This window comes from Chinchilla lanigera, unplaced genomic scaffold (genome assembly GCF_000276665.1).
Source record: "Chinchilla lanigera isolate Chin_1 unplaced genomic scaffold, ChiLan1.0 scaffold00074, whole genome shotgun sequence".
NCBI classification, from domain to species: Eukaryota; Metazoa; Chordata; class Mammalia; order Rodentia; family Chinchillidae; genus Chinchilla; species Chinchilla lanigera.
Genome location: NW_004955475.1, coordinates 12,057,664 through 12,074,526, shown reverse-complemented (window position 1 = coordinate 12,074,526; position 16,863 = coordinate 12,057,664). Strand labels below are relative to the sequence as shown.

Sequence of the window (16,863 nt, the reverse complement as noted above, 5' to 3'; positions counted from 1 at the left end):
TGGAGAGGGGGCTCATGCAAAGAGATGAATTTTATTAAATCTTGTTTCTTGATTGTGAATCAGGAAACCTGAGCTTAATTCTCAGCTCTGCTACTCACTTGTTTGAACAGTTGTTTGAACTTTGTATCTGTAAAACGGTGAAAATGACAAGCGAGTCTCTTTAGACATTACGGTAAGTATTTCCACAATGGATTGTAAGTAAAAATCTTAGAAATAGCTCAAAGCTGCTCACCCATGGAATTTTTTAATTCCCTAGATCGTATCATTCAGTTACGTATTCTCAGGGAAATGCAAGGACTAGCCATCAAATATTCTCCTGGGAAAGCCCAGAAAATATAAACTGTAACTGGGTTCTTTCTATTATATGTGGTATTCTACCAAAGCATCAATGATGGCACCATTGTTATACTGATTACATTAGTAAATTTAATATCTTTTAGGTACAGCTGATGGTACAATTCTAGAAAAATCAATTCAAAATATATTTTAAAACCATTCACCTCATGACCAGGATGCAAAAGAAAGAGAGAGGGAAAGACACCAAAGTCCCATAGTCTTTAAATTATCTAATATACATATTTCTTTTCTTTAATAGTACCATGAAAGGAAAAATTTGCCATTCTTTTCTATAAAGAACTGATCCATATGTGATCCCATTGTTGAGGTCAACCATGCATTTTCATCAATTTCCTAACTATCTAACCTTTCCTGTAAATGTCAACCTCTTGCAGATGTTCACATGTATCTTCCTACAAAGTTATTTCAGCCTTCCCGGCCTTCATTCAACTTACTTGACTCACCAGACCCCTCACAGGGTAACCAGGTAAACTTGCACATGAGGTATTTCTATTAGCTTTTTGAAAAACTGTCATCTTTATGGAAAATAATAGAACTAGCCATTACAGTTCCTGTTAGTAACCGATGGTAGACAAAACACTATCCTGGTGAAGATACATGTCTTTTTCCGTTAGCTCTTGAGGCAGGGTCTCACTGTGTAGCCCAGGCTGGCTTCAAACTCACAGCAATCCTCCTGCCTCAGCCTCCTGAGTGCTGGGATGACAGGCATGTGGCACCACACCCAGCTTTCAGTTAGCTCTTGAAGAGGGCAAGTTTGTCTAATTTGGCTTAAAGATACTGTGCTTTATCATATGTCTTGATGGCTTCATTGTTTTTATTTCGCTTTTCATCAATATTTAGAAAATCCTTATGGAAAAGGTTTACAAGTGGAAAGATAGGGCATCATTCTAGGGCATCATTTAAGAACACTTGTGGATTTAATTTCTTTTCATCATTTCTCAAAATAAAGGTTCCCTCTGTTCGTGTAGAAATACATCTTCCTAGAGATCAATCTGGGGAAGTGGACTTCAAAGCACTGGTTTCACAGTTGAAGGAAACCTCAAGCTTACAGGAGCAAGCTGATATACTCTACATGCTGTATACTATGAAGTAAGTGATTGATATTATCTATATATATAGTACATATAATATATATTTGTATAGGGAGGAAGTATAGTGTAGTATGTTAGTCAGCTTTCCATTACTGTAATAAATACCTGAGATGATCAGCATTGAAAGAGAAATTTTATTCGGGCTCACAGCTTTGGAGGTTTGGTCCATGATTGGTCACCCTGTTGGCTTTAGGACTCTGGCAAGGTAGCAAAACCAGTCACCTCATGACCAGGATGCAAAAGAAAGAGAGGGGAAGACACCAAAGTCCCACAGTGACCTTCAAGGGCACATTCCTGGTGACCTAAGATGTCCCATAGGCTCCGCCTCTTAGAGATTTCCACCACTTGTCAGTAGTGCCATGGGCTCAGTACCAGGCCGTTAAAACTCGGGCCTTGAGGGGCATTTCTGACCCATACCACAGCATATAATAAATAGAGCTCAGCTTTGGAGTTTCACTTATCTGGAATTGAATATAATCTAGTAATATACTCATTTCATGACTTTAAAGCCCAGATTGTCCTCACAAAATTTAGATTATACCCACCTCATAAAATTATTGTAAATGTCTTTAATGTGCCTACTACAACCCCTGGATTGTAGTAAGTGACTGACAACTGATAAATATTGTTATCAGTATTATGGTTATTACTAAACTCCTATTATTTTGTAAAACCTACAGATATTTGTTAACTCAAAAGAAAGAACAACACAGAGAATTTATTTTAAAAAATGAACATTTTTGAGTGTTTGCTTATGTATCAGACACCCTGCTAGCTACTTTGTATCTTAACTCAGTATGTCCGAATTGAGTTCCTTTTTCCTGCTCATCCATCCCTACACAAAAATAAACTGTTCATCTTCTTCTTTTCCTGTTGTGGCAACTATGATGAGGCAGGATGGACTCCTTTCTCCTAAATGTGATGTGAATGTTTGTAGGGAATTTCACTGTTCTCTCATTGTACCCCGGAGAGAAACAGCAGTGGGTATGAGAAAAATAAAGACAAGAGACAAGAGCTGGGTCAGGTGGAGTTACCTCTTACCTGGTGGGAAGAGGACTGATTTCAACAGTAAGGAACATTTATTTTATATTCTTGCAAAGTTAGTATCAGGAGAGGTAATGTTGCCTAGCGACTGAGAGTGTAGTTGTCCAGGCAGGATGCTTTTTTCCATACTGAGGTAGCGTGACTGCTTGAGGCACTCTGACTCTGTCCCGCCCTCACACATGTGACCAGTATCCAGCTCCAGCAGCTCCCAACAAATGTTAAGGCTGTTGATGTCATACACATACAAAGAGAACGTGGAATGTTTGTTCTATGTACAATGAGACTTTCCAGGGTAAGCGGACAATGCTCCCAAATTTCTCTTAGAAGATTTGAGACAGCAGGGGAAGGAGACTGGATTCAGGATTTTATTATGATTAGGGAGGGAGTGAGGCTGGCATAAGGGTTCTCACTAGCACCAAAAGAAGGAGCACTTGGACTTTCTAGACAAGATGAAGTGGGTGCATTTATTCCTTGTTCTCCTGCCAAGTTCAGGAAATTATTTAAAACAGTCATAAAAGGACTCTAGAAGATTAAAAAGAAGAAGATATACCAGTTGAGGATCTCAGGATCTAAGAAACAACGTAGTGGCGGGTTCTTGAGTTTTCTTTTTGCCTTATATATCCTGTCCTGGCTCTTGGAGAAGCCAGCAATCTGAAACACCAGGGGGCACAGACACCAAACTTCCCAAGGAAGACAACATACTCCTAGATAAAAGACTAGGAAAGGGACAGCCAAGCAAGACAGACAACACTTAGACAACAACCATTCTACTCTAGCCAAGCAGTATTAAAAAAAACTGGGGTTCCACCCATGTCAATAAAAGCTGAGTTAGAAAGTCCAGACAACCACACTTGCCCAGCTGTAACAAAGCAGGCACTATTCTGCTTCCCCACTGCCACAGCGTGTCAGTGAAGGCCAGAGAGACTCGGGACCTTGATTCTCCCTGGGGTTTATTCTTCAAACTTTCACTCGCTGGTTTTGTATCCATTGATGACTCTCTCTATAGCACTTTTTATTTCATGTTTTCTAAAATTTGGTGTATTGAATAGAGAATGCATCCTCATGTCTCACAACTTCTTAAGTAAGAAAAGATATACAGCAAAAGGGTAAAAGTCTTTCTCCCATCTCTCTTCCCAGATACCAAGTTCCCCTCCTCATAGGCAATCAATACTGTTTTTGCGTGTGCATCCTCTCAGGGTCATTTATGCATATGTATGTAAATACAGATATATTTGGAGGTACTTTGACCCCTTTACCCAAGCTTAGCGCAGTATGTACATTGTGCTATGCCTTGCTTTTTTCACTAAAGCTATATCTCTTATACATCACTACATATATATTCTATCTTATTTCTCCATAAAAAAATCACCCCAAAACTTAATGGCTTAAAATCACAAAAGTCTAAAATAGTTCTGGGGCTTCCCTGGTCTCAGGGAGTTCTGCTTGCTCTGGATCTCTCATTCAATTTTGGTCAGACAGTGTCTGAGCCTGGAGTCATTGTAAGGTCTGCTCATTACCGTCTGAGCCACGGCAATACTGACTGTTGGCTGGAACCTCGTTACATACAGCTAGAGCACCTGCAAATTACTTCCCCACGTATCTGTTTCCTCACAAAATAATGACCAGACTCTAAGGGTAATTGTCCCAAGAGACCAGGTGGACGCTGTACTACTTTTTGTACCTAGCCTCAGAAATCACACACCGATGCTTTTGCCTTAGTTACAATGCCTGGGTTCGAGGGAAGGGAATGCAAACCCCTCCTCTTGATGCGAGGACTGTGGGAGTCACCTGGAGCATGTTGAGTGCAAAATTGTTGTAGTCATTTTGGGAAATACAATCTAACACATTCTAGATTTGTATATATTTTCTTAATAGTTTTACGACACTCCACTATTTGAATACAGCATAATTTATTTAATCAGTCTCCTACTGGTGGATATTTGCATATTTTCCAATCATTCAGTCCCACAAAGCTAATAGTGACCTGTTAGCATATATCATTTCACATGTATGGAAGGAATTTATCCTACACATAAACCAAAAAGTGAATTGATCTGCCAAAGAATAGAGGTATTTTAAGTGTATAATTCAGTCGAGTTTTATATATTCATAGTGTTTTGCACCTTTCGCCACTATCCATTATGGAACATTTTTATTACCCCAAAAAAGAAACCCCACTTCCTTTGCCCATCAGTCACCAATCCCTCCATCCCCCTTCCCTAAGCAAACAGCAGTCTACTTTCAGCCTCTATAAACTGGTCTATTTTCAACATTTACATAAATGGAATTGTACAGTATTTGGTCTTTTACGATGAACATCTTTTGTTTAGTATAGTACTTTCAAGGTTCATCTGCATTGTAGTATATCTTCTTACCTCCAAAGTTATAAATTAATTCGGGCATGTTTTTCTTGTACCTTTACATTTAGATCTCTGGTACATCTGGAATTATAGTCATACAGTGAGGCATAGATCCAACTTTTTTCCCAGATGGCTACTTGGTTGTCATACATCATTTAATTAGTGATCTATCTTTATGGTATATTAAATTCCCAAAATCAGAAACCCAGCAGAGTGTAGCTCTGGTGGTCTGAAGAAGTCAAAGCCCCTCTCAGCGTCCCCAGTCATGCTCTGGGAGCTGCAGTCAGAGAGCCCAGTCTTTGTTCAAAGCTGACGGTAGAAGAGGCAGCAGTGTGAACCGAGCAAAGAAGACAAATATTCAAGGAATAGCTGTTAAAATGAAAAATCACTTTTGACATACAAACAGGAAAATAAAAAAAAATTAAAAAAAAAAAACAGGAAAATCAGATTTCCAGTAATAGAGTGATGACATCTGAAGACCAGATCCAAGAAGGGACAAAACTTCTGAAACTTAAAACAAAAATGGCTGATAAAGAAAATATCAGAAGACATACAGAAAACACTAATACAACAATGGAAAAGAATTATATTCCCTTAAAAGCTTCTACTGAATTAACCAATTCTGCTACAGCAATTGAAACACATTATCTTGAGGCTGATCATCAAACTCTGCAGTTCTTACCAATTAACAGTGATTCCCAAAATCAAAATATGACAGTAAGCCAGGCATTTCATCTTTAAAAAAATCATAAAAAGAAACAAATGATTACAGAAAAACCAAAGCAAGATGCTAACGTGTTCAAGAAACCTATGCTAGGATATTATCATGGCCATATTGTTCAGTCTAAGATTAATTCATTCAGAAAATCTCTACAAGTCAAAGATAAGAGTTTTGCAGCAACAAACTTTCAACTACTATATCTAAAGGCACAAAGCCTAACTCTATAGACACTAGCACTGTTACAGTAAAAAAGTCATAGAGCCTCAAATATGACTGCTACCACTAAATCTGAGAACACTGCATCTTGGAACACACAACTTCTGGGGCCTCCCTCCCATTAGAAATCACCATAGTAACATTCAGAACAGGGTCAAACAAGACATTAGCAGAACCTCTGCCAGTATTTCAGTCCAAAAAAGCCTACTGAAAAAGAACTATTACAGTCAGAAACAGTTCTATGTAATGTCAAATCCAAATCTCAGGACACAAAATGTAAGGCCTTTCAATCAAAAACAGTCCTGCCTAGGTTCAAAACCACTTCTCAGGACATAAAAAGAAGTAAGGCATTATCCCAAAACATGGCATCTAAGACTGTAGTCAGGTCTGTGTCATTTACCAATGCCAAACTGACAGAAAAGTCAACAACCATTGATCAGTGAAGACACACATTAGCAAAAGCCACTGTGGATAGATGAGCTCAACCCAAAGAAACTACAGAAGAGAAAAAAATCTATGTCATGGAATCACATGGCATCTGAGACTATTGCCTGGCCTGTGTCATTTACTAATACCAAATTGAAAGAAAAGTCACAAACCATTGACCAACGAAGACATATATTAGCAAAAGCCACTGTGGATAGATCAGCTCAACCCAAAGAAACCGCAGAAGAGAGAAAAGCTCACCTGAGTGAGTGGAAAGCTGGCAAAGGAAGAGTGCTGAAGAGGCTTCCTAATTCAGTCGCTACCCAGCCTGAGCCTGAGAGACAAATTGAAAATCCAGTGGTATCGTTCTGGACTACCATGGCAGAAGAGGATGAACAAAGGCTATTTACTGACAAAGTAAACAAGACATTTTCTGAGTGCCTGAATCTAATTAATAAGGGATGCCCAAAAGAAAAAATAATGACCACACTGAATGACCTGATTAGAAATATTCCAGATGCTCAAAATCTTGTTAAATATTGGATATGTCTTATATGTATTGAATCAATCACAAGTCCTATTGAAAATATTATCTCACTCTATGAGAAGGCCGTTCTGACAGGAGCTCAGCCTATTGAAGAGATGCGACAGACAATTGTGGATATTGTAACGATGCAGAACCAAGAAAAAAATAATTGTGGAAGAAATACTGAAGATGAGTGTAGAACCAACGAACAAATTCAGGAAATCAACATTGAAGATACAGGTGTTAATCTAGAGCCAGGAAAACCAGAAATGGAGAATAAACATAATGGAAATGTGGCATTTGAAGATTGTGAACCACAGCAAGAAGGCAAAAGAAAAGATCCAACTGACAGTTCTAAAACCCCTGATACAGAAAATAGATCAAGTTGCTTAATTAAATATAACATATCTACTGTGCCATACTTGCAAAGTATAAAAAAGAAGATGCAACTTGATGAAAGAAATTCTGCATTTAAAGAGCTAAAGTTTCTAACACTGGTGAGACATTCTCAGCGTCTTCAAGAGAAGACTTCTAAATTGTCAGCTATGTTAAAAGACCATTACCCTTGTGTGTCTTCACTGGACCAATTATCAGAGTTAGGAGGTGAAACTGATGCGTTTGTACGTCGCCTAATATATCACTGTGCCCTATGTATTCTGAGACTGACACCTAAGAGGAAAAATAAAGTTCCAGAAGGGAGGGAGGATTTTTAGTATTCTTGAGGTGTTTGTGAGGCTTTGTATTTCCCTTGAACCTGGAGTTGGCCAAGCACCTAAGTATTTGTGGAAGTAAGATCCTGTACTGACATTTGTGTCTTAGGAGTTGTTCTTCTGTGTGTGGAAAGCTAATCGTACCAGGTCAGTCTCAACAGACTCAGTTTTTAAGATAAGTAAATTTTACCAGTTTCTTTATCATGTTTCTTAAATATCCATAGATTTGTTATGATGTTACCTTGTTCACTTTATTAACTTTAAGTATAGTAATGATGCATCATCAGAAAATGAGGTGTTCTGGATAAAATTTACATTTCATGGACATGTTTCAAAAAATTTTGATACACTTCCCTGCCTTTAAACAAAATACTGACAATTCTTTCTTTGGCTTGGTTAGTGTAAAAGTCAAAATTTAGGGCTGAGAACCAGGCATGGTGGAACATGCCTGTAACCCTAGCACTCAGAAGGGTAAGGCGGGAAGATTATGAGTTCAAGGCCAGCCTGAGCTACTTAGTAAGACCCTGTATCAAAAACAAAACAAAAAAAAATAAAACAAGAACTTGGGACAGGGAAGACAAGGAATAAAACTCAATGATAAAGTGCATGCTTAGCATGCTGAAGTCCTGTATTCAATATCTAGCATCAAACAAACAAAAATAAAATTTAAAAAATTGTAATGTGTAGAGCTACTCCCGTAAGTATCAGGATATACAAGGTTTAGCTTGTTTTTCCTCCAAATTCATGTTATTCAGATTGTTGTGCTCTGTTGCATCCCTTGACTGGCCTATGGTTCTTCTATCTTTTCCTCTATGATGGTGTGTATCTGTTGTCTTTGCCTCTGTCTCTTGATTATAACTGAGTTTGCAAAAAAAGATTGCTAACTGGATACCCCATGTCTAACTGAGGTATTTCTTGAAGTATAAGAAAAAAATGGAGCCAAATTTAGTGGATATTCCAAACTTTACTCTGAGTTTTTGCCTTTTGGTTTTTTTTGTTTTTTGCAGCTTGATTGGCTGTTAAAATTTTAACTTTCATAGCTTCATTTGATAGTTTATAAACTAATAGAGTTTAGGAAGGATCTATATTTTTAATGTCATTGTAGTTTAGGTAGCATTTCTAAAATAAGCAGTGTTTATTCTTTATAATGTAAATGTGTCATTGTTAAATCATGTCCACCTAGACATACAGTAAAGTTTTCTCCCCATAAATAAATGCCACCAGGAAAATTGTTTTATAAGGTTCGAACTAATACTTACATGGCATATCAACTCTATAGTTTCAAATAAGTGAATACTAAAAGGTCAGTTTAAGCACTATATGTAAAATATGAGTGTAAATAACACATACTTAGTCTTGTGTTTGTTCCATTTGTATTTTTATTTTATTTATTCTCATGTTCTAAGAGTATGACTTTTATTCTTCATATGTTACCTAGTAAGTGTCCAATAAAAATATCTATATAATGATGTTCTAATTTTAAAAAATCAGAAAACTTTGTAGATATTTTAGGGCACTTCATAATTGGCTTGTGTTATTTCTACAACAATAAATGTATATGCGCCATAGTTACTTTCTCGTTTCTGGGGAAAAATACTCACCACCCACAAGTTAGAGGAGGGGAAGTTTATTTGGGCTCACAGTTTGTAGAGGTTTCAGAACATAGTCAGCTGGCCCCAAGGCAGGGTGGCATGGCAGAGGGGCATGGCATGGCAGGCAGGAACAGAGAGGGACCAAGGGATGAGAAGGGAGATAGACCTTTCCAGACCATGCCCGATATGCCAACCTCTTCGCACCAGCCTTCATCTACCGTCATCCCTCCCAGCTCTAAACCCATTAGTGGACTAATCCAGTGATGAGTGTCACACGCCTGTGATCCAGTCACCTCTCAGAAGCCCCACCTATGAGTATTTGAGGTCTTGGGGAGAGATCTAGACATAGACTGTAATAATATGTCCCCTTTAATAATAAATGCACATCTTTATTATTTCTTCATTAGTTCCTGAAGCATAGCATACTTTCTGAACTTTTAGTAGTTAAATTTTTATCTTTAGTTTCAGCTATATTAAAGGCTATGAAATGACATTTTACTGAAGCAGAGCTGAAACTAAAAAATTCTTCCCTAGATATTTGGCCTTTAGGGTTGACTATTACAGTTTTAACAGGATTCTTAGTAAATAATAGCAGTTTCCTAGTGAAGAAGCCCTGTCAAAAACAAGTATAGCTATTTTAACTCTGAAAGAAAAGATGGTTGCCGGGGGTTTTACTTATAACTGATGTGGTTCTGTCTTTAAAATTCCAGAGGACCTGACTGGGACACGGAATTGTATGAAGAAAGAAGTGCTACAGTCAGAGAGCTTCTTACTGAGCTGTATGGCAAAGTTGGAGAAATTCGTCACTGGGGCCTGATCCGGTATATCTCCGGGATCTTAAGGAAGAAGGTGGAAGCACTGGATGAGGTAGTCTAAATTCCGCCACCAGATCTAAATGGAGGCGCTCTCAAAAAGTTCGTTTCAGGGCGGGGAGTGTGTCTCAGTGGTAGAGCACTTGCTTACCATGTGTGAGGTCCTGGGTTTTCCCCCAGCAACCCCCAAAATATCTGTTTCCATAACTGTTTTAAGGCAAATAGAGCCTGTAATCATTTCAGATGTTGTCTTTCATACATAAAGTTCCTGAAATTTACTTAGCTTTTTACTTGTGAATGACAAATATACATTACTGAGCCATAAAAACTCTAGACATTAAAAGTGTTATAAACTATAAGAATTGTAGATCTTAAGAATTAAGTTACACTGGGCTGAAAGTTCCTACCTCCCAGGAGAGAAAAGACCTCATCATTCCTTCCTAGAAATCCCACATTTCTGATCTTCATGGTATTCCTGAGGAAAAGTTTGATGGGTTTTTAAGTTAAGAAGGGACAAATGTTTCTAGGCTATGAAGGGAAACGTTTGTGGAAATCTGAGGTTGTATGGGAATGACAATGTTATGTTGTCTCTCTTTTTTAGGCCTGCACAGACCTGCTCTCCTATCAGAAACATCTGACAGTAGGACTCCCGCCAGAACCTCGAGAAAAGACCATCTCTGCGTGAGTGTGTACTTTGCTTGGGTCCAATAGGCCTCACTGAGTCTTTAAAGAGTTACGTGGATTTATCACAATTCCTTTCCCCTAATTTGTCAATGGATAACAATGGCCCACATGCACACTTCAGTGGGAGACTTGGCGGCAGAATGTTGGCAAAAGACAGGGCACAAGTAAATGAAAGAGAGAAACTCACAGGGAGGAGTACTCAGGCTTTTTTATGGGTTGGTTTTCTTTAACCTCCCATTCAAAAAAAAAACAACAAAATACACAGGGCATCAGGAATTAGCACCAAAGGTCAACCATACTCTGGAAGAGGATGTGGAAGAAAGTGTCCGGCTGGAGCACAGAGTTGATGATGCAACTCCCTGCAGCTCAAGAGGGAATAAAAGAGGCAGAGGCGAGAGGCAAGGGGGAAATGGGTGCTTCCAGGGCAGAATGAGGTAGCCAGAACGCTGGCATTAGATTGACGCTTCCTCAGTCTCTCACCGCTTCTGACTGGCAGCAGTCCCCGAGGATAAGCTGGGGTCAGAGGAGGTGGGCGGTGGAGTGATAGCTAGGATAGAAAGTTTAATAATTCTTACACGAGTCTTCCTTTGGCTTCCAGCTATGCTGTTAAAACTCATCTGCACTAAATCTGCTGAATTTTATGTCACAGTAGTACCAATATTAAATCTGCAAGCAGGTTGTATTTATAAGAAATGTTTTAGAGAGATTCTAACTTTATTCCTAAGTGATACGAAAAATCTGTTCCCCTACAAAAAAAAAAAAAGATATTACCCCCCTGCCTGCCAGTTCTGCTTCTGTAGTCCTTGTAGTGAAAAAATTTAAAAAAAAAAAACAGAACATACTCTAGATACAGAGCTTAATCTGGAACAAATGACAGAGAGGTAATCAGGAATTCACTGGGCATGGAGGCATATATGTATAATCCCAGGACTCTGGAGATTGAGGCAGGAGATTCACAAGTTCGAGCTCAGCCCAGGCAACTTGGTGACTTCCTGGGACCCTGATCCAAAATAAAAAGAGGGTTAAGGATGTAGCTCAGTGTGGAGGCCCTGAGTTCAACACCCAGTACTACACAAAGGGAAGAGGAGGAAGAGAGGGAGAAAAAAAAGGAAAAGAATCAGGAATACTATAATTTCTGTTGTTGATAAAATCCAATTCACACTCCTCGAGGAAGGCTTGGAGAGATGTGCCCGAAGGCCACGTGTCATAGGTTTCATTTGTCGAGTCACAGTTGTTCCGTAGGAAAATTGTGCTAAACTTGTATGTTAGCTTGCTTGTGCTGCCATAACAAAATACCACAAACTAGGTGGTTTCAACAGCAAAACTTTGTTCTCTCACAGTTTTGGACACTGGAAGTCTAAAGCAGGGTGTCAGCAGGGTTGGTTCTTTCTGAAGTCAGTGACCGAATTCATACTTCTTCTCTTGGCTTATAGATGGCTGTATTCTCCCTGTCCTCTTCACATTTCTTCCCTGCATGTGTGACTAAGCGTGCATAATCCTCTTTTTATGAAAACACTAATCATATTGGATCAGGGCCAACCCTAATGATGTCACTTTAATTTAACCACCTCCGAAGACCACATCTCCAAATAAAGTCACATTCGCAGGTACTAGAAGGTTGAAGTTGCAACATATGAATTTTTTTGGTGAGGGGACAGAATTCAACCACTGACACCTTAATCCTGCCAAACAGAACCTTTATCACAAATAAAATCAGTTTTGTAATACTATAGGCAATCCAAAGGAAAATCACAGGAGCCACACCCTCAAAGTGCTTCGTGTCAGTGGGAGAGTCACAAGGGTGGGTGGATTTATGCATACCTCTGTGTGTGTGTGTGTGTGTGTGTGTGTGTGTGTGTGCACGTGCGCACGCTCGTGCATGTGCATCACACACCGGAGAGAATGAGAGAATGTATATGTGAACTGATGAAACTAGAACATCAATATAAGTATAAAATGTGACTAAAGTAATAAAATGGTTTTCAAAAAGCACACCTTGGTGCTGGGGATTTAGCTCAGCAGCACAGCCCCTGCATGGCAAGCGCGAGGTTTTGAGTTTGATTCCCAGTACCGGAAAAAAAAAAAAAGCACAGCTTAAAATTAGTTATTTTCTTTGCAGTCATTAGTGGTTACCTATCAAACGTTAAGGATAATTATGAAAGATTAGTCATCAGAGCATGGGTTCTAAATTTTAAAAAATGAAGGAAGAGTGCGATTTAGCGGCCGAGAGAAGACGAAGTTCTTGGAGTTGATGTAGACCGATATGCTACTGGCAATGGTGAGGTACTGAGGAAATGACCTGGATTTAAGAAGAGCGTTTTTAAAAGTATATTCACCTCTAAATGATTGCAGAATTTTATTTCTATTCACTGTCTTCTTCTTCAGACCTTTGCCCTATGAGACGCTCACTCAGCTAATAGATGAAGCCTGTGAAGGGGACATGAGTATTTCAATCCTGACACAGGTGAGAATTTAAAACAATCCGGTGATTAATAGTTTAAGGTTGGTTTTCAAGTGATCTGCAGTTTGCGAAGATGACACATTAAGCCTTGTGAGACCTGGGCCGTGATTTTTGTCTATATTCATTCTGTGCACAGGAAATAATGGTATATCTAGCCATGTATATGAGAACCCAGCCTGGCCTCTTTGCTGAAATGTTTCGACTTCGAATTGGTCTGATCATACAAGTTATGGCAACTGAACTGGCCCAGTCCCTTCGATGCTCAGGTATTCAACTCAGTAACTACTTTTCGGCAGAATTCACTTTTCATGTAGCAGTGGAGTTTGAGATCAGAAGGAAAAGAAAGCTAAAACAATTTTACTCGTAGCTCAGAAGCTGTTTATGGCAATCTTGTTCCCATGTTAGTCAGCCAGTCCCTATGTACACAAGTACAATGACCGATAGGATGACACCTTTGCATACTGGTACTGCAGCTTCAAAACATCACCTCTTGGGGGCTCTGCACTCCAAATTCTTCTTAACCAACTGCTCTTAGCTGATTTCATTCCTCCTAATTTCTGGAGTGCCCCAGAGAGGACTTGAGTATGACAGGTTGGGTTGGGTTCTGATTCAGGTGGTAGAGGCTGAGAGACAGAGCTCAGTGGTAGAGTTCTTACCTAACATACACAAGGCCCTGAGTTCAACCTCCAATACAAAATCAAACAAACAAACAAAAAGACCCAAAATGTAGATCTGATTCCAGCAACAGAATTTCAGGACACCCAAGTTGAGTCACTACACAAATGGGTAATAGTGTCAGAGTTCTGTCTAGCCAACATCATGATCAAATAAACAAGACAATGTTTTGTTAACATTTAACAAGACTGTCTTTCAAATTAACTATATTTGTCAATATAACAGTTTTAGTTGGAAAAAAATATTTAGAGCCTGTAGAAGCTGTAGAGAAAAATTGTGTGAAGTGGGAGAAGAAAGGGACCCCCATGGCATGACTTTGTCTTCTATTAATATTTATTTTATTTAAACAAGAATGGTAAAATAATTGTGACAAGATTGGCACAGAAAAATAAAATCATACCTGCAAAACTCAGAATTGAAACTCATTCTTTGAATTAGACTTCCACAAAAGACTTTTAATTGAACTGCTAACAAATAGCTAACTGAGTCAACCTAAATCAAACACATGATATAATTTATATTTAAATAACCCTTCAAAAGAAAAGAACTAACCATTATTTTATACCTACCATATGCTGGAAACTGTGTTTTGTCTTTATATTTGTGTGCATTGTTTCATTTTATCCTTACAGTAACCCTCTAGAGAATGTAATATTGTCCCACTTTTTCCCGTAAGTGAACTGAAACTTAGGGAGGTTAAGTAATTTGCCCAAAGTATAATAGCAAGTAAATAACAGAATTTGAGTCCAAGTCTGTCTGATTTCAAATGATTTCTAGTTCACCAAATTGTGAGAGCCAAATGCATTAGATAGTATTCTCCAGCTGTGATATCAAGAGATTTGTTATGAGAGGATGTGGTTATTCAGTAATAAACTGTAAGGGACAAAACCCCAAAACTTCTTCGTTTCTCTTTTAATTGCCTATAATGGACATTTTCCCTCTATAGATTCATCAAAATGATGGCTCTTCATTTATTACTGCATCTGATAGTCAAGATCCTTAACAGTCTGATTTCTGCCTACTATTTTAATAGTATTCTCACTAATTTTATTGATCCTTGTCCTTGAAGATTGTTATCTCCTCTGACTTCCAAAATACTTATTCTCTATATATCTCACTTGACACATAGTTCATACAGTGTTTTATTGTGGTTTTTTTTGAGACAGGGTCTCACTATGTAGTTTAGGCTGGGCTTGAACTCATTATGTAGCCCAGGCTGGCCTCAAACTCATGGCTATCCTCCTCCCTCAGCCTCCCAAGTGCAGGAATTACAGGCATGCTGCCCCACGCCCTACTCTGTTTTATTTATCTTGTTTATCTTCTTTATCTTGTTTACATGTTCCCATCTATCCCAAATAGATAGTAAGCCTTTCAAGGTCAAGTACTATGTCATACCTTTTTGTACTAACATTTTTTAAATGCTCATTTACATTTAGTAAGCTCTTAAGTGTCTGATGTTGATGAACAAGTTGAAATTATCTTCTAACTAGTCTTTTGTCTTAGTTACTTTTCTCTTGTTGCTGAGACAAAATGCCCAACACCCAAAATTAAGGAAGGAAAGATTTATTTAGCTCACAGTTTGTGGAGGTTTCAGTCCATAATCGGCTGGCTCCAAGGCAGAGTGGTGTGGCAGAGGAAAAGCAGTTCATGGTGGCAGAAGACTGACAGCAAAGCAAGAAGAGCAAAAAGGGAGGACCAAGAGAGCAAGCCTCTTTCCCTCCCTCTTATTGTAATGCAGCCTACCTGCCCCAGGGCGGGTGTAGCATTCACACCCATAATCCCAGCACTGGACCGTGAATCAATCCCAAACTCTGAAAGTCAGCCCCCAAAACTGCATGAGACTTCGGGGGTACACCTAGACACAAGCCATAACATCTTTATAATTTTATGGAGTCACATCTATTCTCTTTTAAGTTTCTATATACCTAGACTGAGAAATTTTAATTATTTGCATCTATCTGCATGCATATATATATATATATATATATATATATATATATATATTCATTACCTTTCACTAGGACCTCCAGTTCCATTGTTCTTTTATTCTTCCCACCTTCAAAGATTGTGCTGAGTATAGAAGTGGGATGGGGCAGAAATGGGATGAATAAGAAATCAGTGACCTAGCTAATCCACAAACTTAATAGTCACTCCTTAAATAATTAAGAATCTATTGTAGTATGAATAGCTAGGTGTATAGTGTGAGAAGTATAGTTTGTAGCTCTTATCTTCCAATTGAAACATGCAATAAAATTCTGCCCTATGTTAATACTGACTAGCTGAAGAAGCCAGAGAAGGTCTGATGAATCTCAGTCCTTCAGCCATGAAGAACCTCCTGCATCACATTCTCAGTGGCAAGGAATTTGGAGTGGAACGAAGCGGTAAGAATGAATGTTTTCCAATTTCAGAGTTTTGTCCGACTGTCTCATTAGTTTTAAAACAGATTTCTTTTATAAGGGGAGCATTTTGTCTCAAATACAACCTCAATACATAAAATAGTTCAAAGAAAAGCTGTTTTTGGAACAAGATGTAGGAACCACTAGGAGTCACATTCATTCCTTAAATGATAGATCAACTAAGTAGTACAATTATTATCATGTTTCATTTTAAATATTCTGTCCATTCTTTTACATTACCCTAAATTTGGGGCAACTAACAATCCATACTGTCTGAAACTTTCTTGTATTCTAATTGATAATAAATCAGTGACGCAGTGTTTTGGATATATATGTATGTGTAATCTAATAGATCCTTTTCAGCCTTAAATTCCAATATGTTTAAGAGATAGTAACAAACTAATTTTTTATTACTACATCTTTGTAGTACAGAATGATTACATCCCTCAGGGGGTGACGGTACATAACACATTTGAATTTTTTTTTTAATCCCCTTCCCTCTCTCTGCCTGGAGCCTCCCTCCATCTCTTGATCCACTTCCCATTTGAGAAAGATCTATCACTCTACTTCTTGTTATCTATCTTTTTTATTTTGATCTTTATTATTTTAATTTGGGTTTCATATAAGATAAACCATGAGATACTTAAGCTTGCGTGTCTGATTTATTTCATTTAGAATTATGGTCTCAAGGTGCATCCATTTTCGTACAAATGACTCAAGTTTATCTTTCTTTGTACCAGAGTAATACTCCATTGAGTGTAAATGCCACACCTTCTTTATCCATTCATCTAT

At 38.3% G+C, this 16,863-nt stretch overlaps 2 protein-coding genes across 6 annotated transcripts in view; both read left to right on the top strand.

Moving 5' to 3' along the window:
* Nucleotides 1-16,863, top strand: part of Phka1 (phosphorylase kinase, alpha 1 (muscle)) — a 152,150-nt gene that overhangs the window by 97,901 nt on the left and 37,386 nt on the right. For all 5 annotated transcript variants that reach the window (XM_005401695.2, XM_013502821.1, XM_005401692.2 and 2 more), the window contains 7 exons: nt 732-823; nt 1,307-1,446; nt 9,754-9,910; nt 10,457-10,536; nt 12,925-13,003; nt 13,137-13,266; nt 15,955-16,056. In XM_005401695.2, the coding sequence (XP_005401752.1) occupies nt 732-823; nt 1,307-1,446; nt 9,754-9,910; nt 10,457-10,536; nt 12,925-13,003; nt 13,137-13,266; nt 15,955-16,056 (780 nt within the window). The remainder of the gene's footprint in view (nt 1-731; nt 824-1,306; nt 1,447-9,753; nt 9,911-10,456; nt 10,537-12,924; nt 13,004-13,136; nt 13,267-15,954; nt 16,057-16,863) is intronic.
* On the top strand, nt 5,279-7,414 carry LOC102019268 (cytoskeleton-associated protein 2-like; the record flags this gene model as incomplete). Its single annotated transcript, XM_013502802.1, is given in 8 exon segments — nt 5,279-5,750; nt 5,753-5,820; nt 5,822-5,899; nt 5,901-5,988; nt 5,991-6,048; nt 6,109-6,151; nt 6,321-7,362; nt 7,365-7,414. Coding segments are annotated over 8 exon segments (1,899 nt in total), but the record flags the coding sequence as incomplete, so codon positions are not given.